Source organism: Talpa occidentalis, unplaced genomic scaffold (genome assembly GCF_014898055.3).
Source record: "Talpa occidentalis isolate TD23 unplaced genomic scaffold, MPIMG_talOcc4v2.1 talOcc4.15, whole genome shotgun sequence".
Classification (NCBI taxonomy): domain Eukaryota; kingdom Metazoa; phylum Chordata; class Mammalia; order Eulipotyphla; family Talpidae; genus Talpa; species Talpa occidentalis.
In genome coordinates this window covers 73,459,349-73,486,846 of record NW_023601543.1, presented here as the reverse complement: position 1 = coordinate 73,486,846, position 27,498 = coordinate 73,459,349, and the positions used below count along the sequence as shown (strand labels likewise).

At 37.4% G+C, this 27,498-nt stretch overlaps 2 protein-coding genes across 5 annotated transcripts in view; one reads left to right on the top strand and one right to left on the bottom strand.

Moving 5' to 3' along the window:
• PPP4R3C (protein phosphatase 4 regulatory subunit 3C) overlaps window positions 1-27,498 on the bottom strand; it is a 382,556-nt gene that overhangs the window by 177,444 nt on the left and 177,614 nt on the right. The window contains exon 1 of one of the 4 annotated variants that reach the window (XM_037513111.2): window positions 21,094-21,333. The exons of the other annotated variants lie outside the window; for them this stretch is intronic. The gene's annotated coding sequence lies outside the window, so the exon portion shown is untranslated. Of the gene's footprint in view, window positions 1-21,093; window positions 21,334-27,498 lie in introns of those variants that run through there. 4 annotated transcript variants of the gene reach the window in all.
• LOC119245729 (DDB1- and CUL4-associated factor 8-like) lies at window positions 21,447-24,416 on the top strand. The gene is given in 2 exon segments (XM_037511694.2): window positions 21,447-22,458; window positions 22,461-24,416. Coding segments are annotated over 2 exon segments (1,959 nt in total). The 3' UTR covers window positions 23,408-24,416.

The following is a 27,498-nucleotide window of genomic DNA, read 5'->3' as shown; positions in this document are numbered from 1 at the left end:
TGGATGTGGAAGGCAAAGAAAAGTCTTGTTTTTCAATGCAAATTATTAATCTGTCAGGCACTATTGTTTGTTACAGCAAACCCTTCCCTCTTGATTTGTTCCCCAGTATGGAAGCTAAAAATATGAGGTATTCACAATCAGACCCTTTCCTGGCTTTTAGCAAGTGGAGATTAGGCTGTTAGAGGTTTTTGGGACTGAATTTCTTGCATGTCAATGGAGAATACATGAACAGAGCTTTCATTCTTAAACAGCTGTATCCTCCCAGCTTCAGACTTTGCAGTGTGAAAGTGTTATATCTTGTTGCCATAAATCATACAAATCAAAGTGATAATAGGAAAATTTAAGAATTTAAGAAAAATACATCACTGTTACAAGTTGGTTAAAAGACAGATCTATGCAATGAAAACAATACATTTATAAGAATTAGAACACGCACGCACACACACACATACACACAAACACACCTATTCCCTGCCCATGGATGGAAAGAATTAACATTGCTATAATGGTCATCTTACTGAAAGGAATAATTAGAATCATATACAGAACAGCAGTTTGTCTGAAGTAGCTGAAACAAACTCTTTCATGGATCCAAGAAAAAAAAAAATGGACAAAAAGTGGAAACAGGGCATATTTAAGCATTTTGAGGCTATTCTCTGTAAAAGGAAGTAAAAGAAATGAGTAATTAAAGGAGGTAAGTCAGGAGAGGTATGACTTGTAATGAGAAAGATTATGGAAAATCTATTTGCTAAAATGATTAATTCAGCCAAGAAGAAAAAAAAATATGAAGGATGTGGGACATCAGTTGGCAAACATTTCCCATAAAGAGCCAGATAACAAGTTTTTTAGACTTCCTGGGCCATATGGTCTCTATCACAGCTACTGAGCTCTGCCGTTGTACACAAAAGCAGCCATAGATAATATGTGAGTGCTTTCAATAAACCTTTATGTACTAAAGATTTCAAAACAACTGTGTGTCAATAAAACTTCATGTACTAACAGATGAAAGACCTGATTTGGACTGTGGGTCATAGTGGAAATAGAAGGACAAAAAGGATAATCTAAAAAATTAAGTTCTTGATGGGCCTCCCCTGGTGGCGCAGTGGCTGAATGCTGGGCTGTGAAGCTGCCCGCAGCCTCTGCAGCGCCTGTTCATTCCAGGTCGGCCGGCGAGGGTCCCACATGGCGCGCAGACCTCTCCTGCTGCCCGCTGCTCCCCTCAGCAGTGTACTTTGTCAGTCCGCCTGTTCTGTTCCCCGCTCTGGCTCTGGTGAATTCTCTCATCCTCCCGCGCTTCTGACTGTACCAGTGTTTGTATAAACAAACAAACAAACAAACAAACAAACAAATAAATAATATAATAAATCTTTACATTTAAAATATATAAATAAATAAGTTCTTGAGTAGGCAAATCTTGATAGGATCCAGTATACAAGTATATAAGCACATGAAAAAAGCATTCATTTTAATAGAATGCAGAATGGCATACAGGTTCTGATGAAAATCAAATGATAGATTTGGTTGTAGAAGCATATAGAACTTTTCTGATTGCTTCTATTTTCCCATGTTAGGCAATGTTGAATCATCCATCTGACTTTAATTATTCAATACATCTCTGGATTGATCATCTTTAGCTTTGGCTACCCCAGTCCCACATGCTGCTACCAGTACTTTCTCTTTGAAAATGTCTTCTTTACCTATAAATGGTTTTATCAAAATGATAAATGAATATGTTCAGGTCACTGTATATTTTTCTCCACACGTAAGCTCTAATTTTCTCTATTAGTTTCAGTATTAGGCAGGAATAACTAGAGGCATACATGGTCACTGGCAGGTAACTCTGACTTATGTTGTTGATGCAGAAAGTGCTTTGAAAAATGAATGCCATCTACGTTGTTGCAAACAGCGAGAGTTCATCTTTTTTTATATAGCTGTTGCATCTGGAGGGGATTATGCTAAGTGAAATAAGTCAGAAGGACAAAGACAAATTCCGGATGATTCCACTCCTATGTGTAATAGAGGGAAACAAAACAAAGAAACTGAGAAAGGAAACCAAAGTGAACCCTAGAAATTGTGAACTGAGGCTACAAAGGAGGAGGGAAGGTAAGGGTGAGGACTAATAGGGTGGGGGCCCAATGGTCTGTGGTAAAGGTGCTTTGGGTGGTGGGTGTGGTGTGGTGACATACAAGAGGTGTGAACATATACTTCTGAATCATATACAGTGTTGTAAACCAATGTTACCTCAATTAAAAAAAAAGCAATGTCTCTTTTCTTCTGCCTGTGACTTTTGTTTGAAATCTGTTGAGATTAGTGACACTTTTCTAAGATATGCTTCACATATGCTAATTATACAATCTATAATTTATGCACATGCTAATTTTAATTGATAATGGAAATCTACATCTACTTTGATATTGACATCTATTTCTACTTCAATGAAATGACAGTGGCTTGGGCCATCTCTGGCCTGGAAACATATTCTGTAGTTGAATAGTCAAAGGTGATCCAGTGATGACTTTCAATGCACTTAACATTTGAAAACTATACTGCTCCTGCCTAGAAAACAAATTATTTTCATACAAAGGGAAAGAGAGGAAAATAACGCCTTTTAATATTTCTTCCATAACCCAAATCTGCTTTTGTTCATTAAATACTTAAAAAGATTAACTGGTCTAACAAATCGAGTTGTTGGAATTCTATTAACCCATAATTCTACCAAACCAGATTCTAATATATGCTAGTCCCTTGCCTTTTTTCCATTTGAGACTCTTCTGAAAGTGTGCCTAACACTTCTTTTTCCTAAGTTTGTAAATCAAAAAAAGACAAAGAAACCTGCTTAGCAATTCTTTTCCTAGCCATTTACCTATAGAACTCTGTTTGTTTAGGTTAGTAGAGAAATGTTTATTTCTATTGTATAAAATGACTGCATTTCAACTTCACTAAGATTTAAAAAGCATTTCATTTTGGTGAAGGAGCACTTCTTTGGCAGCCAACATCATTACAGAAGGTGCTGTAAACCACAGAGATTACAAAAGTAATAGCAGCAAGGATACAGATATTTGAGAAAATCATGTTTTCTGAGGAATTGAATATCTTGACAAGGGCTTTCCAACCTGCCCATCGTCCTTCAACTTTTAAAGTAATTGCAAATGTTGGTGCCCTGATTCTATTGGGTTTGAGACCATATAACTTCAGTCTTATGTGAACCTATACTTTCAGCCACCTTATAAAATATGTTCAAAGTAGAAAAGCCATAGTTTTTTTTAAAAAATACCACTTCAAAGGTATGTATTTCTGGGTACAGACAGAACTTTCTGAAAATAGCTCATTACCTGCATGATGGGTACTTAAAATGCTTTTACTGTGGTACTAATATATTTTTGCTACACAAAAATAATGGTCTATATTTTCTAAGGGAAATAATATATCTGGGGAAATGGGAGTCATAAATAACTAATATTGTATCTATTCTTGATATCAGTGGTAGAATGTGGAAAAAGTAATAAAACATCAAAGCACTTTAACTCAATGGTTAAGACTACAGATGCAGGATCCAGACTCACAAACATGGAAAAGTTACTCCATGCCTCTAAGAGCTCTGGTTTCTCATCTGTAAAATGCAGACATCAATAAAACCTAATTCATTAGGGTTATTACAAGGAGCAATGTTTTAAAATTTGTCAAAAATTAATACCAGTGCCCAATAAGTGTTATTTAAAGAATAAAATAATAGCATGTAAGAGAAAGTTATTGATACAAAGGGAACTGGCACATGTAAAGAATTTTGGCCTCACTGCCTCAAGCTGTCATAATAACAAAAAGCAGGGATGCTCTTAAAATGAACATAGGCTGCCCGATCATTTCTCCCTCAATCACTTTAGTTATAAGTACAATCAGACTTCCTAAGATGCCTAATGCTAGATTAATTGTATCCCTTTCTTTACAATCACTAGAAATTATTTTGTTTTTCTCTCTTAGCACTTTTAGCATTTTTACTATTGTTGATCATTTCTGAACCACATGTTGCATAACCTTAAACTGAAATGTGATATGTTCCCTCCTGTTTGGTATCAGATAAACTGGAATGCAAAAAAAAATCACTTATATTTATCTTTATTAAGAAATCTGATTAGGCCTGCACTGAAACAATTTATTTAACAATTTATTTGATTCCTGGTAGGAAGTTGTACTATTAGGTCCATTAACTCTTTCAGGATGCTGTGGAGTCAGTGGGGAAATTGTTAATTGCTACAGGCACAGGTGAGTGCCATGAGTACCAAATTATGCATGGCAACCGCAATTTCCTAAAAGACCCATGATTTTTTTTGTGGTTAAAGCTTTAATGTGTCTCTAGTGCCTAAGTCATTAACAGAGAATGATTTAGACACAGGGAGAATCTAAAATGTAAAACTGTAAGGACATTATAAATAATAGTGTCCCCAATAAAAGTGCTTGAATATTACTTTGTGTCACATGCAAACATTTTTCCCATTAATTGAAAAATACAGGGAAAACCTGTCATAAAATGGGACAAAAATAATCATAAATAAAAATCCTTTTCCTGATATTAGCATCTTTCTCTTATTTATAAAATCTTAAATTTTAAAGGATTCAAAATAATGAAACTATCCTATTTTCTAACCCTTACTAGACACTCATTTGGGAAATGTGTTATTCAATTTTGAAAATGGAGGAAACTGAGATTGAATACACTTCTGAATCTATGGAGCTTGTGATTCAAATATTTCATTTTTGCTTTAGGACTGCATTTGTTGTTAGAACAATTTAAATGAAAATTTAAAAAATATATATCTGTTATTTCCTTAAAACTGTTTGAAAATATCTAAACTCTTTTTAGTTTCTATTGAAACGTGTTTAATGGTTTTAGTCATAGCACATCACCCATGAGCCCAATTACATGTTCAAGAGTGCATAATATTTCATTCAATTGACAGGTCATAACTTAATCATTTTTCTATTTTAAAATATTCTATTTTTATTCTCATAAACAATGCTGTAATTTACATTGTGCTTTTTACAGCTAGAGAGATGACTTACAATAAATCCAATCCATATTAAGCATACAGTTTGATAAGTTTTGGCAATTGTATGTACTTGGGTAGCCCTTTCACGAACATAATAAAGAACTTTTAATTCAACTCAGAAGCTCTTTAGTGACTCTATATTTATTTCCTTTATCCTCTGCCTTAGGCAACCTCTACTCTATGTCATTATAATATTGCCTTTTTCAGAATTTCATAGAAATAGGATCATAGCCTAGACTTCTGTGTTTCGCTTTCTATTTTTTTTTCTTTTTCTAAAGATTTATTTATTTATTTACACAAACACTGGGTACAGTAAGAAGCACTGGAGGGTGACAGAATTCACCAGAGCCAGAGCAGTGAGCAGAGCAGGCAGAAGGACCGAGGTACACTGCTGAGGGGAGCAGCGGGTGGCAGGAGAGGTCTGCGCGCCATGTGGGACCCTCCTCCGGTGGCCGGGGAGCAGCCGGGGATCGAACCGGCACTGCAGAGGCTGCGGGCAGCTTCGCAACCCAGCGCTCAACTGCTGCGCCATCGGGGATGAGCCTCACAATTTTGAGATTCATCCATGTTATGGTGTATGCCAATATTTGTTTTTCCTTTTTATTTCAGAACAGTACTTTGTAGTAAGGATATGCCACAATTTGTCTATTCTTTTACCAGTTAGGAGATACTTGGACTTGTTTTTACACTTTGGCTCTCATATAAATAATATTACTTTGGAAATTTGTGTATAAGTCTGTGATGGTTAATTTCATGTGTCAACTTGACTGGGTTATAGGGCACCCAGATGTTTGGTGAAACATTATTCTGTGTGTGTCTGTGATTGTGTTTTTGGATAAGATATATCCAAATATCCATAATATCTGAACTGGTTTCTAAGTGAGGCAGATTGCTTTCCTTAATGTACGTGGCCCTCATCCAAAGAATTGAAAGCCTGACAAGAATAAAAAGCCTGACCCTCTCTAGAATAAAGAGCTTGTCATTTGATAATAATTCACCTATTCAGAGTACGTAAAATGAAAGAGTTCTTTAAAATTATTTTCATAAAATATAAGTAGTATGTTATCAATAACTGGATATCAAAAAAAAACACCAAACTGAAATTACATAATAAATTCTCATTTATTTCTCATTAATGCATCTCATTGGTACAATTTAAAGCAAATTCATGATTGATCTCAAAAAATGTTGAAGGGCCTCCCTAGTGGTGTAGGGGGTTTAGACGCAACCTATGAAGCTGCCTGCAGCCACTGCAGCATGAGTTCCATCCCCAGCCATGGAGCTGCCCACATGGCACAGCAGACCTCTCCTGACTCCCACACTGCTCCCCTCAGCAGTGTATTTCAGTAGATCGGCCTGTTCTGTTCCCCACTCTGTCGCTGGTGGATCCTCTCACCCCCACACTTCTGGCCTGTGCCCCGGTTCTTGGGTTCTTGTATGCATAAATAAATAAATCTTTAAAAAATATTGAAAAAGGCATTTGACTGAATTCAAACCTATTCCTTCTGGAAAAAAAAAAAAAGCACCTTGATAAAATAGGATTCAACAGATATTTCACTTAAATGAATTTATAATATATACGTGTATATACACACACACACACATATGCCCAAGTAAATATTTCATTTAATTATGAAACACCACCTGTGTTGCAGTTAAAATCAGAAAGGGGGAAATGTTCACTATCACAACTGCTATTTAACACAATAAAACATGCATCAGACAAAGATTAACAAGAAAAAGAAATTAGATGTCTAAAAAGGTAAAATGGGGTGGTAAGGTATTTCAAATGGCGGGAAATAAGACAATATTCTTAGTTTCAAGAGAGCGATCTGAAAAGCTACTAAAAATGTAAGTTATTGGGATATAAAACTAGCATTGAGAAATCAATGAGATACCTCCTACATACACAAAATCCATTAAAATCAATTAAAAATACCACACCCTTTATAATACTGACAGAAAAGAGAGTATATCTAGAAATACTTTAAAATTAAGCTTATAGGTTTTTGGACAGTCCAAAGTAGATTTAAACAAATGAAAAAATCTACCATGCTTTAGCTAGGAAGATCCAACAGTAAAAAGTTAACTATTTTTTTAAAAAGTGAGTCTATTTGTTATAAAATTTATAATTAAAATTTATTTAATATCTAATACTAAGTTTTTTGTTGTTCTGTGTTCTAAATTTAAGTAAAGATGGTTGAATGTTTATATGGGAAAAGTAGGCAAAAATATCAAAACAATGAGAAAAAAATCAAATAAGGAACAAAAACCCTACACAAGACTGAAAAATTAAGATAGTGATCTTAATTAAAGCCCTGTTATATTTGTACATAAATAAAGCAGTGGAATAGGATAGAGTGTTCAGAATTAGAGTGAAATATGTTAAAAAATTAAATAGGTGTTTGTTTTTGCTCTTTACATTTGAAGCATAATTTAAATGACAATGTAAATTAATTTTTCTAGTTGATTTACATCATATGCTTACATATGGAAAAAAAATAACTAGTTAAATTTGATGTTAGAGAATTTAGTGATCTCCCAAATACAGGACATATGTATTCTGTTAATGACTGTCTCTACCTCATTTGAGGAAGTGTCCCTTGTTTATTTTTAATATTATTGAAGGCAGGGATAAACTGCTGGGAAACTGAGTTCGTGACAGTTTGGGATATGGAAATTATTTAATTTTCTGCTCGGAAGAACAAGGAAAACACCCTTTTTTACTTTAACTGTAACAGCACTATAATTTAGTTGGATACCTGTCTACAAACTTTGCTGGAATATATTAAATTCATCAGGGGACTAAAAAGCAGGTTATAAAAACCCATTTTGGTAATTCATTTTTTAAAAACACAAAAGATGCAAGCATATTTAGCTCTCTACTGAAATAGCATGGCTTCTCTAATAAACAACCATATACATTTATTAACATGATACATCATTGCCTGATTTTTAACTACATAAAGTTGAAATACTGCATATTTAAGATATATTTCTACTTTAAGTTAATCCATCTCATATATACTTCAAAGGAGACAAAATGGGTAATATTGCAGTCAAAGGAACAATCTTAGAAATGAATAAATGCATATGCTCCGTTTCTGAGAAATGGAATAATAGCTTGATATTTAAACATATTTAATATTATGCTATTATTTTTTAAAGATATTTATTTTCTTCTTTTTAAGATTTACTTATTCACGCAAACAAGAACTGGGGTACAGGCCAGAGGCACAGGAGGGTGAGAGGATTCACCAGAGACAGACAGGGGAACAGAACAGCAGACTGAAGAAATACACTGCTGAGGGGAGCAGCAGAACAAGACCGGAGAGGTCTGCTGTGTCATGTGGGTAGCTCCCTGGCTGGCGGATCAAACCCAGCTGCGGAGGCTGCAGACAGCTTCAAAGCGCTGCGCTCAACTGCTGGCGCCACCAAGGGAGACCCTATTACGTTATTATTAAGGAAAAGAAATACAATACTAATGCTTTTATAGGATTTAAATCAGATATTGAATTTAGATTCTATGTTTGCAATACTGTATTTTTTCAAAATAAGAGACATGGTAATAGTTGTGGCATATGCTAATTTCAGGACAGAAAAACTGCATTCACAAGGACAAACTGCATGGATCAAGTCAAACTCTTTAGCTGAATCTTTCAGCAGCCCTAAAAGAGTTAGTAACAGTTAATTGGTAACATGCCCAAAAATCCAAGCAAATACAAATCTCATTTCTAAAGAACATACAAACTGTCTAAGGGATGAATTCGCCTTCTAAAATACTTCAAATTTTCTTTAAATATTAGATAAAGGCTCAGATCAGCAATCCCCAAATGGAGACAGCTCAGAATTAATTGCAGCTGCGACTGAAAATTTTGTTTTTTTTTCCATCCAAGAATAGATCAATTTGCAGTAATTATAAATAATAATGTTGACCTGCAAAATATAGATACTGGCATTTTAAAAAGGTAATATATTTCAGTTATAACTCTTTTTTGATTTTATATTTTACAAAGATCTAGAGAAATTCAATATATGGATGGAAACAGCAAAAACAAAGATTATACACTGCATCTTAAATGCCACTGAATGTACACAAACACATACACACACACACAGTGGGTAGAGTTACAGATAGAATAATGTAACTTGTACATGAAAACTGCAGTACATGAGCAAAATTGAATATTAAAATGTAAATTTCTAGCAATAATACAAAATACACTATAAAACTACTCACAACAAGGAATAAGTTCACTTTTTACATGTAAGTACTTCAACATGTATAAATATAAAAATATACATAAATTAGAACTTCTGTTAAAAGATAAAATAGTGCAAACACATCTGTCCTTTTAATTTGCTTTCCATCAATAATGTGGCTATCTTTGAAAAGAACAAGAGGAATGAGCATATTTTAGTGATTTTCTATTCTCTACCTCAGTGGAGCACTATTTTGTGCTTGTATACCTACTCTGTCTAACCAACATTTGGTGACTTATATATCACAACATAAGCCGAAGTCCATCCTATACTATTTGTGTTTCTATGCCCCTGAGGGAATTCCTCTTCACTTCCTCTGTCCATAATAAACTTTCTCACAGGGGGCTAAGTGATTTTTCTCTCCTTAATCAGTTGTTTATAAACTCTTATTCCCCTTGTAATGTGAATGACATCTGGGAGATCAGGTCTTAACTGTTCTTTCCCCAGTCTAGTAGAATTATATGAAAGTTCCATTTCTCTATATCCTTGCCAATAATATATTGGGTAATTTCAGTCTTTCAAATTGTATTCATTCTAGTGAACATCCACATAGATTAATTTGAATTTCCCTAGTTACTAATGTGGTTAAGTATCTTTCCACAGGATTATAAACTACTTTTATATTCTCTTTTATTAAGGTTATTAAAAAATCTCTTGTCTTTTTTGTCACCTGACTTCTATTTTTTAAAAAAAAATATATAGATTTTTGTGTATTTTGGAAACATTGCTTTGTTAGTTATATGGATTATAAATATACTGGCATTTTAAGTTTTATATTTTTAAATATTTTTTAAAGATTTTTATTTATTTTTATACAAGAGCTGGGGTACAGCCCAAAGGCACAGGAGCTTGAGAGGATGCACCAGAGACAGAGCGGGGAGCAGAACAGGCAGACTTACAAAATACAGGGCTGAGGGGCGCAGCGGGCGCAACAGAGGAGGTCCAGCACGCCCTGTGGGAATTGCCCTGGCAAGCAGGGAATCAAACCAGCACCGCAGAGGTTGCGGACAGCTTCACAGTGCTGCATTCAACCTGCTATGCCACCAGGGAGGCCCCCATTTTAAGTTTTAAATGTTATCTTTTGATGAAAGAGAACTTCTTAATTATAAAATAGTTCATCATTTCCACCTTTGACTTTATAGCTGGGGAAATAATCCCCTTTCTCAAAGTATATGTGTTTGTGTGTGTGTATACATATATATTATGACAGACATCTGGAAGACTGGGTGTTAACAACTCTTCTTTCCCCATCAAATAGAATTATATGAATGTGCCATTTCTCCATATCCTTGCCAATAGTATTGGGTAATTTCAGTCTTTTAAATTGCATTCATTCCAGTGAACACCCAGATAGATTTAATTTATATATATAAAGTTATATATGTGATTTAGTTATTTACATATATACGTTTTAGTAATTCTCTTCCTTAAAGTCTATGCTAAATCACTACATTCTCCATGATGTATTTTTTATCTGGTCTTTGCAAAAAAATATATCAATATCCCAGCATTACAGTCTGTATCTCCTGCTTAATTTTTCTACTTATCCTATCACTTAATTAATTAATATGTCAGGGCATGGGTTTTTGTCTTCTTGAGTCTTTTATCCATTACATCTATAACACTGCCTGACAATAATAGGCAATAGGCATTTGATAAATATTTTGAGTGAACTTTTTTGAAAAAAAGTATCAAGAAATGCTTCCACTTAGGTAAACTGGTATAATTAGAAATTGTCTGAGTTATTAACTATTGAAAAACTAATTTATTTAATTTAAATTAAAACATAAATTTAAGAGTAAATAGAATACTCCCTGGTGATAGTTTTGTAAGACACTGTGGGTTCAGCAAGAAGAAATGAGTCTTCAGTTCTCTGGGGTGAGAGAATAAAGGAGAATGGGAAGAAGTAGCTCAGTGAGGTATGATTTATGTGCAATACAAGTCATCCTTTTTAAGTGTATGGTTTAATGAGTTTTAACAAATGACTTAAATCATCTAACTACAATGGCAATCATGGTATAGATTATTTTCACCATCTCCCAAAATTTCCCTCATGTTCCCTTACATTCAGTCTTCTCATGTGACCCTAAGTCCAGCAAACAATGAGTTATCTTTTTTTTAGTCACTGTCCTAAACCAATTTTGATGCTACACTCCTAACTAGATATGTCATAAAAATACTGAGACGTAAGAAATATTTTCATGAGTCTCCAAAACAAAGAACTCCATGTTTGAGCTAAGAACTTAAGGAAAGGGAATAGCTATAAATTGTGAAATCAGTTACCAAAAGCATCTTTATACAGCAGTGGTAACATTAAGGAATATTCAAGCCATTCATTACTCAGTCTGGTGACCACAATAATGACAACTAATCTTTACATGGTGTTCCCTGTGTATATATTGTGGCATGTACTAAGCATTTTAAAAGTATTAATTTTTGTAATATTGATTATTATACCTTTTTTATTAATTTTTATCACACAGTTCTTCATGAGTTCATTGGAATAATTAACCCTGCTTTATATACAGGGTCATAGAAGCAGAGAAACGTCAAATAGATTTTCCAAGATTATATAATTAGAAAAAGGCAGAGTCATAAAGCCTAAGCAGTGAGGCAAAAGTGTGGGCAGAGGGCAAGGGGTATGTTACATACATGAGCATGACTGTGCCCAGTAGTGAAATGTGACCTGTCATATATTACAGAGTCTGAAGTACCACATTGGGAGTAAAGGTGTAAGTACTTCAAAACAAGGAGCTGAGTAGAAATTTCCCTCTACATTTAAACAAGAGGAAAAAGCAATAGTGATGTTAATCCCAATAATGTATGCTGAACAAAATATACCTTTGTTTACTTTTAAATCTAATGTGTTTCATTTTCTATCAGTAAGGGTGGTGGTGGTAAAAATTACATTAGATCATACCGGAATCCTTGTGTATTTCAGTTTTACATTATTTCACACATTATCATGAATATCTATCTTATATACCCTTAGAAATAATGTTCTGTTATTCATTTGAGTTATATAACTACCTCTAGTGACATGCATGAATATTTGGTTTTCCATGTTCACTATTTAATGCCCAATTAGTAGCTGATGAAAATCAAAGACAATTTAGTTTACAAAATTATATTTTCAATTTTCTTGGATGGCATGATTTCTGTAACTGACTGAGTTATGCAACCAATAGAAATATGCGATATGAAGAGTTCAAGCTTACACAAATATGATTTAAAAAAAAATTGAAGCAGTGAAAATAATTAGAACGGGGGGGCTGTCTTCAGCTTTCAAGACAGGTGGTAGTCATTCACTCTTTGGAGATATTGATATATTTCTGGCATAAATGAGTGAAAGACAAATAGACTAATTATAATGAAATGACTGCTATTTTCTATCTATGCAGATGCTTCACTTCCTAACTTAAAATTATTCATATCCTCTTGGGACAGGGCAATAATTAGGCTTGCAGAGTCAACTGAAAACAAAATGTAAAGACAGTATGGTACTAAACAGAGAAGGACTGGATAAAATAGCAACTCTGGCCAGATGGAAAAATGGAACAGCAATAAAGGACATGAGAACTAAAATCCCTTTAGTGTTGAAAGTGTTCTTTCCTGTCTTTTGGGGCTACTCTCTTGAAAACATGAAGGCAGATTGTTTTGTTACCTTCCAAATTCATTTTTAGTTGTTTACAACACATTCATTGCATAATGCTTCTTTATTTTCAATCATATGATATCTGTTTAGTGAATTGTGAATTATGGAAATTCATGCTTGCTGATAGACGTGCTTTAATGGGGACAGGAGACTGGGTGTGTTTCTGTAAGTTAAATGCTGTGTTTCCTACTTTCTACTTAATATGAATTTATACTGAGTGGGGTCAGCAGATTTCGTCACAGAGTTGTAGATGTAATTCAACTTCCCACATTATGGATGGAATTCAGAAATAGTGATGTTGAAAATAAGCCACTGTGAAATAGCCAAATTAATCCCTTGGTTAGCAGTAAATTGGCATCTGCTAATATAACTGGAAAGTTAGAACAGCAAAAATCCAAGAATTCTGATTAAATATTTAAAATACTGAGACATTAAAAATAAACACTAAAACATCAAAAGTGTTAAAAAACAAATACTAAAATATTAAAGCTCTAAAAACAAGTATTAGAATATACTGTGATCTTGGCTTAATGAAACAAGAAACTATGTAATTTTAAAATCACCCAAATTAATAGGAATGGCTCAGATCCCACAAGTATCTGAAATTAATCATATTCAAAATGAAACCAGAAATCACCCCCTTCACATGCCACCCCAATCTGTTCTTCCTATCCTCCATGTATCACAGTCACATAAAGATGATGATTGAAATAATTGTGTTCCTTATATTTTCTCACAGTTCTTATCCAGTAAGTAGGCCAGCAGCATTTCCAGTCAGTCAACAATGAACTCAGTATACTTCTTGAATCTACTGCATCTGTGTTGATAGCCATTAAGTTCAAGACTAGATCATTTTTCTCTACAATTTTCTGAGAGTCATTTAGTTGGTTCTTCAAACTACCTTCAACAAATCTTTATCAGATGCCCACTCTGTACACTCTACCAAAAGTTATAGTTATAAGATGAATCAAAAGCAGTTATCTACTTTCAAGTAACTTACTATTGAGCAACCAGACACACAGAAAAAGTATCACTACTATTTTATGTGTTTATTAAACAGTCCTTCCAGACAGTAAGTAAGAAACTGTTCAAATAGTTTCCAAATATCTAGCCTTGCAGCTATCCAATTTATTTCCCATCCTGACAATAAAAATTAAATAATGCAAATCTAATCCTTATTTAAACTATTTAAGTTTAAATTATTAAGTTTAAATTATTTAAGTATTTATATATCACCTACTAGATAAAATCCCTTTTACATGCCTTTATAGGAAAGCAGCAATTCTCAAAGTGTGCTTAGGGACCAATGGGGAAGGAGAGGTACTCCCTGAAACCCTTTAAGTGGGTCCAAGATGTCAAAATTATGTTCAAATGACTAAACATTTAGTTCAAAATGACTAAAATGGCATTTGTCTTTTTTACCTTGATTCTTGATTCTCTCACAAGTGTACAGTTGAGATTTCTAGACACTGCACAACTTGTGATACTGCAACAGATTGCTACAAGAAGCAGATATGAGAATCCATATGTCCCCTGTTAAACCAGACAATAAATACAACCATATATATATACAACTATATATATATACAACTATACATATATATATACAACTATATATATATATATATATATAGAGAGAGAGAGAGAGAGAGTAAAACAATGATGATCTCATTTAGTGTGTTTTATTTGGGAAAGATTAATATCTTTTATAAAAGCACATTATTTATGTTAACTATAGTGGTCTATTATTCTTATTTTAAATAATTGTATTTAAATGTTTAAATTAATATTTAAGTATTTCTCAGCTGTAATTGCTAGTATCAATAGATGTAAAGCATATAGACACAAGTATTTTGGGATTCTTAATTTTTAAGAATGCAAAGCGGGTCCTGAGAATAAAATTTGAGAAGTGATGCAATAAAACATTCAGAGTTATTAGGCTGGTCTTGTCCCATTCTGCTGATTACACTTATGTGCTGTTCCAATTATACCAAGATTTTCCATTTTCCAGAAAAAGTCATTCTTTCTTCTCCTCCCATCAAAGACCATGTGTTAATCTCCAATCCCACACAGAAAAGGGACTAAAGCAGAATAATGTGACTAAGGGTTGTGATCACACATACACAAAGCATAAAGGCCAAGATGAACATCCCTGATAGGTGGCCGCGTGCTCCTCCACTGTTCTGTCAATGTTATGCTCAAATAGCTTACCTGGAGGTCCATCTCACTCCTAAGTCTACTCCCCAAATAATGTCTCCTGTTACTCTACTTTCACTGGACTCTCTGTTCAATATCTCAATTGCCATGCATTTTGTTATTTTAATTATTTATTACCCATGGAAATTGTAGAATATAATTTATTTTCTCTTTTGATTTCAAATAGCATTCTGAAGTTCCTGGACTCCCTAGAAATGTTAAAGTAATTTCTTTAATCTAGACAATATATTTATTTATTTATTTATTTATTTATTTATTTATTTATTTATTTATTTTTGTGGGACCCTCGCCAGTGGCCAGGGATCAAGCCTCATAACCCAGCGCTAAACAACTACGCCACCAGGGGAGGCCCTAGACAATACATTTAAATATAAGTTTTGTCAATAAATACCTTATGAAATCTTCACAGAAAAATTCCCACTGTTCTTAGTATGCACTTCATTTCATGATCATTACTGGCTTACAAATCTGTCTCTCTCAATGGGGTATTATTTTTATGAGGTCAGAAAACAAGGCAAGTCCACTATGAGTGGGAGGTAATACAGCATTTAGAAATATTGTCTCTTGAATCGCAACCCCACCAAGGCAATCATATTAAGGACTCTCTTTGATTGCCACTTTCACAAATAAGCTGCCATATTGCTGGTCTGTGGAATAGTTACAGTAATGTCCTGGGATATTCAAATAACCCTGGAAGCTCTCTTCTAAAAAATATCTTACCACAAGTAGGAAGTTCCTCGTAGATTAAGGAAATAGCTTCTGGGAAAATTAAGTTTATCAGTCAGCCATGTCTTAGAGTGAATTACTTTAATCTTTTAATAAAACTGCTTTTGTTTTAATAACTTAGGTAAATGTTATAGTATTCTGGGTCATCCTGTCCCCCTAAGCTTCATATATAAATACAGACCATAAAATAGTGAAACAAAAGTGAAATTTAGTTCCCCTCTAGTTAAACACACTTGCTGATCACAGCAAAAGTTGTCTCCACCAGGATCTCCAATCTGCTGATCCTATACATTTGCTCTCTTCATCATCCACCTCTTTTCCTTAATTCATTTTTTTAAGATTTTATTTATTTATACAGGAACTGGTGTACAGGTCAGAGGTGTGGGAGGGTGAGAGAATTCACCAGAGAGAGCGGGGAGCAGAACCAGCAGACAGGCTGAAGACACTGCTGAGGTGAGCAAGGGGCGAGGCAGGAGAGGTCTGCCATGCCATGTGGGCCTCTCCCTGTCCATCTGGGAATTGAACACACGCTGCAGAGGCTGCGGACAGCTTCACATTGTGGCACTCAACCCTCTGCGCCACCGGGGAGGCCCTCCTTAATTCCTTTTTTAGAATTAAATCCCAAGGTTAGTATAATAATTTCAATATGTAGAATCTAAGTTCCTTTGGCCACTAACTCTCCATTATACTCAGCTAGCAAAATAATTTGGAATTTAGTGGATCCTACTTCACATCTATCTTCAAGTATCTGAATTAGTTAGAGGAAAACAATTTTTTGGAGATTTGTTATTACCCTGATACCAAATTTAGACAAAAATACCACAAGAAAAGAAAACCATAGGCCAGCATTCTTGATAAAATAGATGCAAATCAGTCTCAACAAAAAAACTAGCAAACCAAATTCAATAATACATCAAAAGTCTGTCACTCCATGATCAAGTGGGATCCATGCCTGCATGCAAGGATAATTCAACATAAGCAAATCAATCAATATATTACATAACATTAATAGAATAAAGGGTTTCAATCACATGATCATCACAATTGATACCAGAAAAACCTCATTTGACAAAAGTCAATACCTTTCATTACATAAAAAAAAAACCTTAAAAAGCCAAGTATAGAGGACATTTTCCTCAACATAATAAAGGCCATTATTAAAAGTCTACAACTAACATCATACTTAACAGTAAAAACTGAGAACTTTTTCCTCTGAGATCAGGAAAAAGAGAAGAATAACCACATTCACAACTTCCTCTCATGATAGTATGAAAGTCCTAGACGGAAATCAGGCAAAAACAATAAAAGGTATCCTAATTGGAAAGAAGTAAAATTATCTGTTGGCAGGTGGCATGATCTTATATATGGAAAACTCTGAAACACACACACACACACAGAGTTACACACACAGTTAGAAATAATAAATTTAGCAGGGCCTCCCCTGGTGGTGCAGTGATTTAGGGCTGGGCTGTGAAGCTGCCCGCAGCCTCTGTAGCGCCGCCGGTTGGATCCCTGGCCACCGGCGAGGGTCCCACATGGCGCGCAGAACTCTCCTGCCGCCGGCTGCTCCCCTCAGCAGTGTACTTCGTCAAGTCTGCCTATTCTGTTCCCTGCTCTGGCTCTGGTGAATTCGCTCACCCTCTGCTTCTGACTATACCCAGTACTTGTATAAATAAATAAATCTTTAAAAGAAAAGAAGTAATAAATTCAGTAAAGTTACAGGATACAAAATCCTACCTTTTTCACATGACTCGGTGGAAAACACCAGCAGGTGAATTTGGGGAATTTGTTTTCCTGATTCCCTTCCTATGGGTCCATTGAGGGGTGGCTAATCCTGGCTCTTCTCAGGTAACTCTGTCAACACTGCCTCTCCTGCCTCCGGTGTCTGATACCTGCGGCCTAAGGATATAATATTTTCCTATTAATAAGGGTGTTGAGATTTTAATCTATCCCTTGAGATTTCCCTACAACATTCTATCACTTTGGAAAAAAAAATCACTTATTAAACTGCTTCAATTTACATTTCAATAAACAGTAGCCTGAATAATCCATCTCATACTTATACCCACCTCATCAGTGAATTCTATCATTTCTACTTTCAAAATAGATCCCAAACCTAACCAACTTTTACCACCTGCACTACCCTCAATCTAGGCTAATCCACCTTAATTTCTCCTCTCGACTAGAGCAATAGTTCAGTACTTCTGCTCTCTTTCTCCACCTCATTCTGTTCTCCACATAACAGTTAATGCCATCTTTTGAAAAAACTAAGTCAGATAGTGTCAATTTCCTAGCTCATATGTTTCTGAATACTTTCCAGGGCATATAGAATGAAATTAACATTAAATTTCCTTATGATGGACAACAAAGCTGATTGGTTGGTCTCTGCTGCTTCTAATCCTCCACTGCCACTTTCTCTAATGCTTACTTGCACTGCTTTAGTCACAGAGGCTTTCTTGAAGTTCCATGAACACATGTATTGTGCTACTATTTTAAGAGCATTGGCAGCAATGTCACTCTATAGGAAATGTTCTTCTTTTTAAAATTTATCTGTTTATTTATGCGTAGAAGTACTGGGGTGTAGGCCAGAGGTGCAGGGATGATTCACCAGAGACAGAGTTGGGAGCAGAACAGGCAGATCTACTGAGATACACTGCTGAGAGGAGCAGCGGGCCAGACAGGAGAGTCCTGCTGCACCATGTGGCTCAGCTACCCAGCAGGGATCAAACCCAGGCTATAGCAGTAACAGCACTGAGAATTAACCCCTACAGCACCAAGGACGCCCTGTAGAGAATATTTTTTTAGATACTTGTGAGCTCCATTTCTCTTTTCATTCAACCTGCTACTTAAATGTCATCCCATGAAGGACAGTACATTCAGGGAGAGGCACTACCTAAAGCAACCACTTCTGTATCTACCTACATGTGACTACTTCTCTCCATCATATTCATCAATGCTTCAAATGCTATATCTAGATATTGCCCCCCTCTCCACTATATTACATACTCCATGAGTGAAGGAGCTACTGCTTTTATTCACCACTGTATTACCAGGACCTAGAATAGTAAATGTTGCATAGAAACTCTAAGTACATTTGTGGTAAATGAATGAACGATTGAATGGGAACAGAATTACACCAAATGGATCAACTAAATTAAAAGTCAACTTATATGGAAAGTCAATTCATAGTCAAAGTTTTGCTTAATGAGCATGTAGGAAAAAAGTCAGATGATCTAATAGCATTAGTGTAAAATAACTGGATTTAGCCTCTAACACTGGAGCTGTCTCTTGACATCAGTAAGAGCTATCTAAAACCAATTAATAAGTCCTCCTTCCCTGCACAATGTCAAGATGGGAATGCTAGGGTTTAATGCTCTAGTTTTCCTGTTTTTGTGTTCCCTGGTTGAGGAAGATCCCTTGTTAATGAATATTATCTCCATTAAGATATTACTATGTGACATATAATACATAGAATAAGGTATGGAGATGTATATGCCAGAAAATAAATAATAAAAAGAATAATAGCATACCTATACCCAGGGTAAACTACAAATATTACTAATAATTTTTGAAGCTTCCTCTCTACCACATTTTAACTTTCTCCTCTTCTCCAAAGGTAATCATTATGGTGCATTTTGACTAAATTATTTGTCTTTTTTAAAAGATTTTATTTATTTATACAAGAACTGGGGTGCAGGTCAGAGGCGCGGGAGGGTCAGAGGATTCAACAGAGACAGCGAAGAACAGAACAGGCAGACCGACAAAACACACTGCTGAGGGGAGCAGCAGGCGCGACAGGAGAATTCTGCTGTGCCATGTGGCAATCTTCCCGGGTCAAACCGCTGCGCCACTGTGGAGGCCCCTATTTCTGTCTTATAAAATAGTTTTATTACAAGTCCTCCCTGGTGGCGCAAGGGGTTAAACACAGCACTGTGAAGCTATGCACAGACTCCGAAGCACGGATTCCATCCCCCCCCCCCCCCCCCCCCGCCCCACCCCGCCCCGCTGGCCAGGGAGCAACCCACATGGCACAGTAGACCTCTCCTGTCTCTCCCACTGCTCCCCTCAGCAGTGTATTTCAGTCAGTCTGCCTGTTCTGTTGCCAGCTCTGTCTCTGGTGAATCCTCTCACCCCCTGCAACTCTGGCTATACCCCAGTTCTTGTATGCATAAATAAATAAATGTTGAAAAAATAGTTTTATTACATGTGAAAACCATAAAATCTACATAAAAATAAAATTACTATTCTGTCACTTGCATTCTTATTCATCATTATGCTATGATTTATTCATACTGAGTAATTTTAATTTATCAGTCCTCAGTTTTTGTACATTATTCCATTATAGGAATATGTGTTAATATATTTACCCATGTTACTGTTGATGGGGTTTCAGGTTGCTGTGCTAATCTTTACAATTTCTATGAATATTCTTTTATGTGCCTATCCATTACTATTAGCCTTGGAACTAGTCCCTCTCTTTAGAAGACTTTATACTACAATGTTTAATCAATTTTGCATTGATCTTGCAATTACTCTGAGGAGAATCTTGCTTTCCTCATTCCAGCATTCTTAGTCAGCAGTTAGCTATAGCCCTTAGAAAATTTACTGACATCACCTTAGATAATTCATTTGTAGAAGCTTTGAAGTTAACACAGAAATGCCAATTAACTGTCTGTGGGGAGCTTTCCTTTCCTAAAAGCCACCCAAAAGCCTGTGACACATTTTGGAGATATATAAAATACTTTCTTAGTTCTGTGATATCACAGAAGACTTTTTTTTTTTTAATAAAAGTGTATTCTCTAATTATTTTAAACTGAAATGACTCTAAATAAATGTATAGCATCTGGAGAATAAGAAAGACAAAAGATTGTGTCTACCTCAAATTGGTGAAGTGGTTGCTCAATATCCATGCCACCTTTATCTTTACACTGACCAGCTGATTTCGGCCTTCATTACACTGATGGACTAAATCACTTTTGTCCCTAAGAAATCTCGCCAGAGTGAACAAATAAAAATACAGGACACATAGTTAAATCTACATTTCAGATAAATAATGAACAGTTTTTAGCAGATGTCTTATGCAATATTTGGGATCTACTCATACTAAAAACGTATTCATTTTTACGTAAATGAAAGTAACTGAACATCGATCATGTCTATCATTTGTCAACCCCGCGCCATTCCTACCAGTCAGAGCTCTCCAGGTTTCTCCAAGTGTGCAGTTTGCCAAAGATATTTCTTGTACGTCAGGAACTCGGCAGCTGTGGGAACCTTAGCAATTGTTCATTGTTTCTGCCTATTTATTTCATACTACGTATAATCTTCAAGCGAAGCACTGAGAAGCTTATGAAAACCATTTTTCCTAAGGAGGATCACTTTTGCTGTAGGATCTATAATAAAAATGATTGTGCCGAAGCACGTTTCAATTTTCAAAAAAATACATGCACATCCGCAGACCGTATGCGATGGGGGGAGGGGGGCAGCCTTAAAGCCCCAGATAAATCGAAGCGCACACAAAACACCCTGAGAGGCTACATGGCATGAAGTTGTTTGAACCTCACCAGCTCCCATACTCGAAATTGTTTCGCAAGAATACTGCCCCGCCCCCCGGCCGTCCTTCGAACTTCCCGCCAGAGCATATCCGAGCATATCCGCTCGCCGAAGCCAGACGCTCGATCGTGTCTGCAGGCTTTTCCCAGACTCCAGAGCAGTTCCTACCGGCATCGGTCGACATGTCTGACTACCGGCGCCGCACAGACAACCTGCCAGACTTGGGGAACCCAAGCCTGTTCGGTAGCCCCGAGGAGCGGCCTGAAGCGGCGCTCAGACGGGCGTTAGCAGCCCACGAGGAAATGAGCCTGAGGTGCGCACAAGATGGTGGCCCCACGCGGGCCGGCCGAGACTCCCGCCGAGAGAGGCGAGGTGTTTATGCAGAAAGACCGAGTGAACCCATGGAGTTTCAAAGCCCGGAGGCCAATGACCGTGTCTTCGCCGACAATGAGGACCTGCGCCGCCACAATGCAGGAGAGCGGGCGGAGGTGCGAGATCCGCCTCAGGTACGTGGACCACGCCCCGCGGCCAACCACCGTAGTCAGCCCTTATCTGAGGCGGAGCGGGCCCTGGAGGACTGGGTCGTCTCCGAGACCTCTGCCCTGCCACCGGCTCGCTGGCGGGTGCTTAACGCTCTGCGAGATCGGCAGCTGGGGTCACGTCCCCGCTTCGTGCATGAGGCCTGTGGGGCCAGGGTCTTTCTGCAGCGTTTCCACCTGCAGTACGGGCTTGAAGGCCATAATGGCTGTGTCAATAGTCTGCACTTCAACCAGCGTGGCACTTGGCTGGCCAGTGGCAGCGACGATCTTAGAGTGATAGTCTGGGACTGGATGCGTCGGCGAGCAATCCTGAACTTTCACAGTGGACACAAAAATAATGTCTTTCAGGCCAAATTCCTACCCAACTCAGGTGATTCCATCCTGGCCATGTGTGCCCGTGATGGGCAAGTGAGAATCGCAGAGCTGTCTGCTCTGCCTTACTGCAGGCAAACTAAGTGCGTGGCCAGCACTTGGGGCCCTCACACAAGCTGGCACTGGTGCCAGACACCCCTCTGAAGTTTCTTACTTCAGGGGAAGACGCCGTCGTCTTCACCGTTGACCTGAGACAAAGCCAGCCGGTCTCAAAAGTGGTGGTGACAAGAGACAAGGAAAATAGAGTGGGACTGTATACAATCCATGTGAATCCTGCCAACACTTACCAGTTTGCAGTGGGTGGAAGAGATCAGTTTGTAAGAATTTATGACCAGAGGAAGATTAATAGAAGTGTGAACAACGGCGTACTTAAGAAATTCTGTCCTTATCACCTGCTCAACTGTGATGCTAAAGCAAACATCACCTGCCTTGTGTACAGCCACGACGGCACCGAGCTTCTGGCCAGTTACAATGATGACGACATTTACCTGTTCAATGCCACTCACTGTGATGGTGCCCAGTATATTAAAAGATACAAAGGACATAGAAATAATGCCACAGTCAAAGGTGTCAATTTCTATGGCCCCAAAAGTGAGTTTGTGGTGAGCGGTAGTGATTGCGGGCACGTCTTCCTGTGGGAGAAATCATCCTGCCAGATTGTTCAGTTCATGGAGGCGGACACTGGAGGTACTGTCAACTGCGTGGAGCCCCATCCATACCTACCTATGATGGCGACAAGCGGCTTAGACCATGATGCTAAGATCTGGGCCCCCACCGCCACAGCTAACCTTGAGCTTACTGAGTTGAAGAATGTGATTAAGAGAAACAAACGGGAGCGAGATGAAGATATTTTGTACCAAACTAACCTGCTGGACAGTCACATGCTTTGGTATCTCATGCGTCACCTGAACCGGAGAGGTCATCGCCAGCACTGGGGAGTTCCACAAGCTGGAGGAGCAGATGCAGATTTGGATGAGTCAGATAGGTCCGAGACCGAAGAGGAAGAGAACCAAGACCGTGTGCAGTGCCTGCCTTCCTGAAAGCCTCATACCTGCTCCAGTTACATTTCATCTTATGAACTGGACTTGAGATTTAAAATTCAGCTTAACAAATTTGCCCTTATCTTCTGTCTGCCACATCCAGCCCCTCCCCGCTGCCAAAACCCAAACTCTTCCATCGCCTTCCTCTAACTTCCTGCCCTTCCATTCTAACAATTTTCCTCCCTCCTTCCTTACCTCTCACTTGGCTTTGTTATTAATGCTTTTTCCTTTGTTCTTTCATGGTTGACCTCTCAAGGTTCCAACTTCTGGTGAAAAAGTTAATAGCCTTATTGAATCTATCTTCTTCGTGGCACTCTGAAAACTGTCATCTTTTTGTTTTACCTTTAACAGTTTATTATGAAGTTATTCAGCTGACTTCAATTTAGAAATGTGTTTATTCTTTAAAAGTAAAGCAAAACAATGGTTTTATTCTTTAGATGCTGACACACACTCATAACACACACACACACACACACACACACACGGACGCACACACGCGCACGCATACACACAGACTCACAGAAAAGCAAAAGGAAAGAAAAGGTGGTTAGATAATTCCTGAAAATGTAATTCATCTTTCTAGAATAATTAACTTGTGGTTGTGTACAATTAATTTTTTTTAATAATGGTCAAGAGTTTAATTTCTAACAAGATCTGGAAGTTAACATAAATATATTTTTAAAAAACGGGCCAACAAAAAACATTAGAAGATTTTGCATAATAAATTCAGATTTCCAGTTTTTCTAATCTATGTTAATATTTATTAATTTGAGCCAATTGATGCTTGTAAGAATGGAATTTATACAAATGTTATTGTACTTTGAATTGTCTTTCAATTTCATGGCTAAGAACGCATACTGGATTACCCTCCAGGAGTCCTCTTGGAAAATACACTCCTATACAATCCTAACCAGCAATATATAAATTTATACTATTTGAAATTATATATGTGACCTGACTTTGAGAATTTATTGTTGCAATAAAGAGTTGTTTATGCTTATAAATGGCTGGTGTTATTGGAAGAAACATCCCATTAGACATCCGTTTGTTGCTTAAAGATTTCTTCACCTGTTTATGAAAGGCTAAAATGCTCTTCTTTTAATTAATGTAAATGGAGTCCTAGATGCCCAATTGCCATTCAATAATAATTATTTTGTATCTGTTACTTGTGTAAGTGAATGTCAACGTAGATGACTTGTCTTCCTCCCTACCCTTGTGAAATATAACACACCCGTCTTTGCAAACAAGTTGACAAGGAGGATGTAGTAAAACAGCCTATAGCCTGACAAAGGCTTTCTTTTGATAATACTCCTTAAATGAATATTTCTTCTGGCCCCTTAAAAGCAGGCTGACAAATTTATGAGGTTGGAATAAGAAAATAACCTGACTGAAGTTCCAAATCCCCACTTCCTAAGTTAGGGATAACTGCTTGCAGACCTGAGTGCCTGGGGCCTTCCCTACCAATATCTGCTATCAGAAACTATCGTAAGGGTGTTAAAAGAATCCAATGAGTCTAAACCAAGTGCTGTGACTTAAAAACAGGCATAAAGAGAAGTAAGTTATAAACTAGAATTTCAAGCTTGGGCAACTCAGTACAACTGGGTGGGATGTATCCTAGCGACAACATCCATAAAACATTGAAAAAACATTTGTAATTTCTAGTGACATGGGTGACAGTGAGTACAAATGGTGACAGTGATTTAATTACTCAGTTCTTTTTTCACTGCTGTTTGGAAGCAGGTCTGCCTGAAGGGTGGGGGTAGGATAGATGGTGTCTGATAGAAGACGGGGAGGGGAGTAGGTGGTGGCAGATGGGGAAATAGGAGGTGGTGGGTTAGGGTGGATAAGTAAGAGGGAGCTTGGGGAATGACAGGAGGGTTAGGGGATAGGATATGTACTGTGAATTGAAACTATTTTCAGAGTTCCCTAAACGTTTCTGAGATTGCCAAGAGGTATTTGGAAAGAGATTTGGAAGGCAAAGGTGAAGTGGTAGCCATCTTTGTTTATGCTAGAAAGTAGGGGCAGGGCACATAATTACTTATCTGCTGGCTTATGTTATTGTGAGCCATCAGTTGGGCCCACAGATACATCAGTCCCCTACATATCTTTAGCTTCACCAGCTCCATAAAAAGAGTGCCCACTTCTCTAGCAGGATACTAGGTCATCAAAATTGGAGATCTGGAGGTAGTTTAAGATGAACACAGGTTCCAGATATTCCTCATGGATTCCAATCTATCCTTGCTTCCCCTACTTCACATCTATCTCTCCTTCCTGAATGTTCTTCTGACTTCAGGCTCTAACATCTGAAGCCAAGACAATAGCTTTATGAAGACTACTTAACTCCCACCATTACATACTATCAGATCCCTATTACAAGTTGCCTGTTTTATGTGTATCACACACCCCCCACACACACACATTTCTGTTTCCGTTTAAAGTGATGCAACCAGACCCACTTGCATTGGATTGAGTAAATCCCCAGATTTACTTGAATAATTTGCCATTTGAAAGACGAAAATTCCTCTAAAGAGTGAGGATGGACTTGATTAAGACAGATAGATACATAATCAAATAATTAATTTGCAAATAAAGTTAATAGTGGAAACCAAGCTGATGAAGAAGGTCCTAGAAAATGGAACTAATTGTTACTTTAATTTATGCAAATATTGATGATATTAGCATGTAGGAGAGAGCAATGCTATATATTTGCCTTCCATGAGACAGTGGTCAAAGCTAATAACTATCAAGCAGGCAAAATTGCTCCTTTAAATTTAAAATTTCATCAATTAGTTTCATCTTAATATGGAATTTCTATAGGACAGTTCTGTGTAAGCCTTCATGGCTTTTATGCAGTATCAGAACTGTCTCCTAATGAGGGACAGAATTTAACTGTATAAAGATGTGACAGATGCAAAACTATACTTTCCAAAAGACATCTTCTGGCAGCTGTATCTTAAAAGGACAGGTACAGAGAATAAAGATGGAAAAAATATAACGGAGACTTACTGTGGGCCAAAAATTTTAGGTGAGGGCCTCCCTGGTGGCGCAGCGGTTGAGCGCTGGGTTGCGAGGCTGCCCGCAGCCTCTGCAGCGCCAGTTCAATCCCGGGCTGCTCCCCGGCCACCGGAGGAGGGTCGCACATGGCGCGCTGACCTCTCCTGCCGCCCGCTGCTCCCCTCAGCAGTGTACTTCGCTCCTTCTGCCTGTTCTGTTCCCCGCTGTGGCTCTGGTGAATTCTCTCACCCTCCCGCGCTTCTGACTGTACCCAGTGCTTGTATAAATAAATAAATAAATCTTTAAAAATAAATACTTAAAAAAATTTAGGTGAATTCTGTTAATTCAATAGTGGCCTTCAGCAGTACTCTTTTCACCATATAAGCCAAAAGCATAATGCAATACATCTGCAATAGGTTGGACCTTAGCTATCCTGTGGTCAACTTCTATGAACATTGCTACCTTAATTTGCCTCAAATTCAACCTCTTTAACAAGATGATGGGGTGTTTAGATTAAGTTCGCATAGTCTTATGGATCACTTAATATATATTTCTATGCTGGATAGTGAGAGATGGATTTATGACAATCCAGGTTCACAAAGAATTTAGCATAGTCTCAAGCTATGTTCTGGGGAAAACTAGGATTTTGAGGATGTTTTCATTGAGAGAGGGTTGGAAAATTTCCTATCCTAGTTTTTCAAAGTATAGTGTTTATTTTTCTCTCTTAGCTTTGGTAGCCTCTTAACCTCTAACCCCATTATATAGGCAGCCATCTTTGGGAATTAGAAACATAAAATATTAAGTACATTCAAGTATAATTTCTCAATTGTCCTTTATAAAAATATTAAAATGGAAGCTAGGGGCCTCCCTGGTGGCGCGGGCAGTTGAGTGCCACACTGTGAAGCTGTCCGCAGTCTCTGCAGCACGGGTTTGATCCCGGCCGGCTGGCATGAATCCCACATGGCACAGCAGACCTCTCCTGTCTCGCCTGCTGCTCCCCTCAGTGGTGTATTTCAGTCTGTCTGCCTGTTCTGCTCCTTACTCTGTCTCTGGTGAATCCTCTCACCCTCCCGCGCATCTGGCCTGTACCCTGGTTC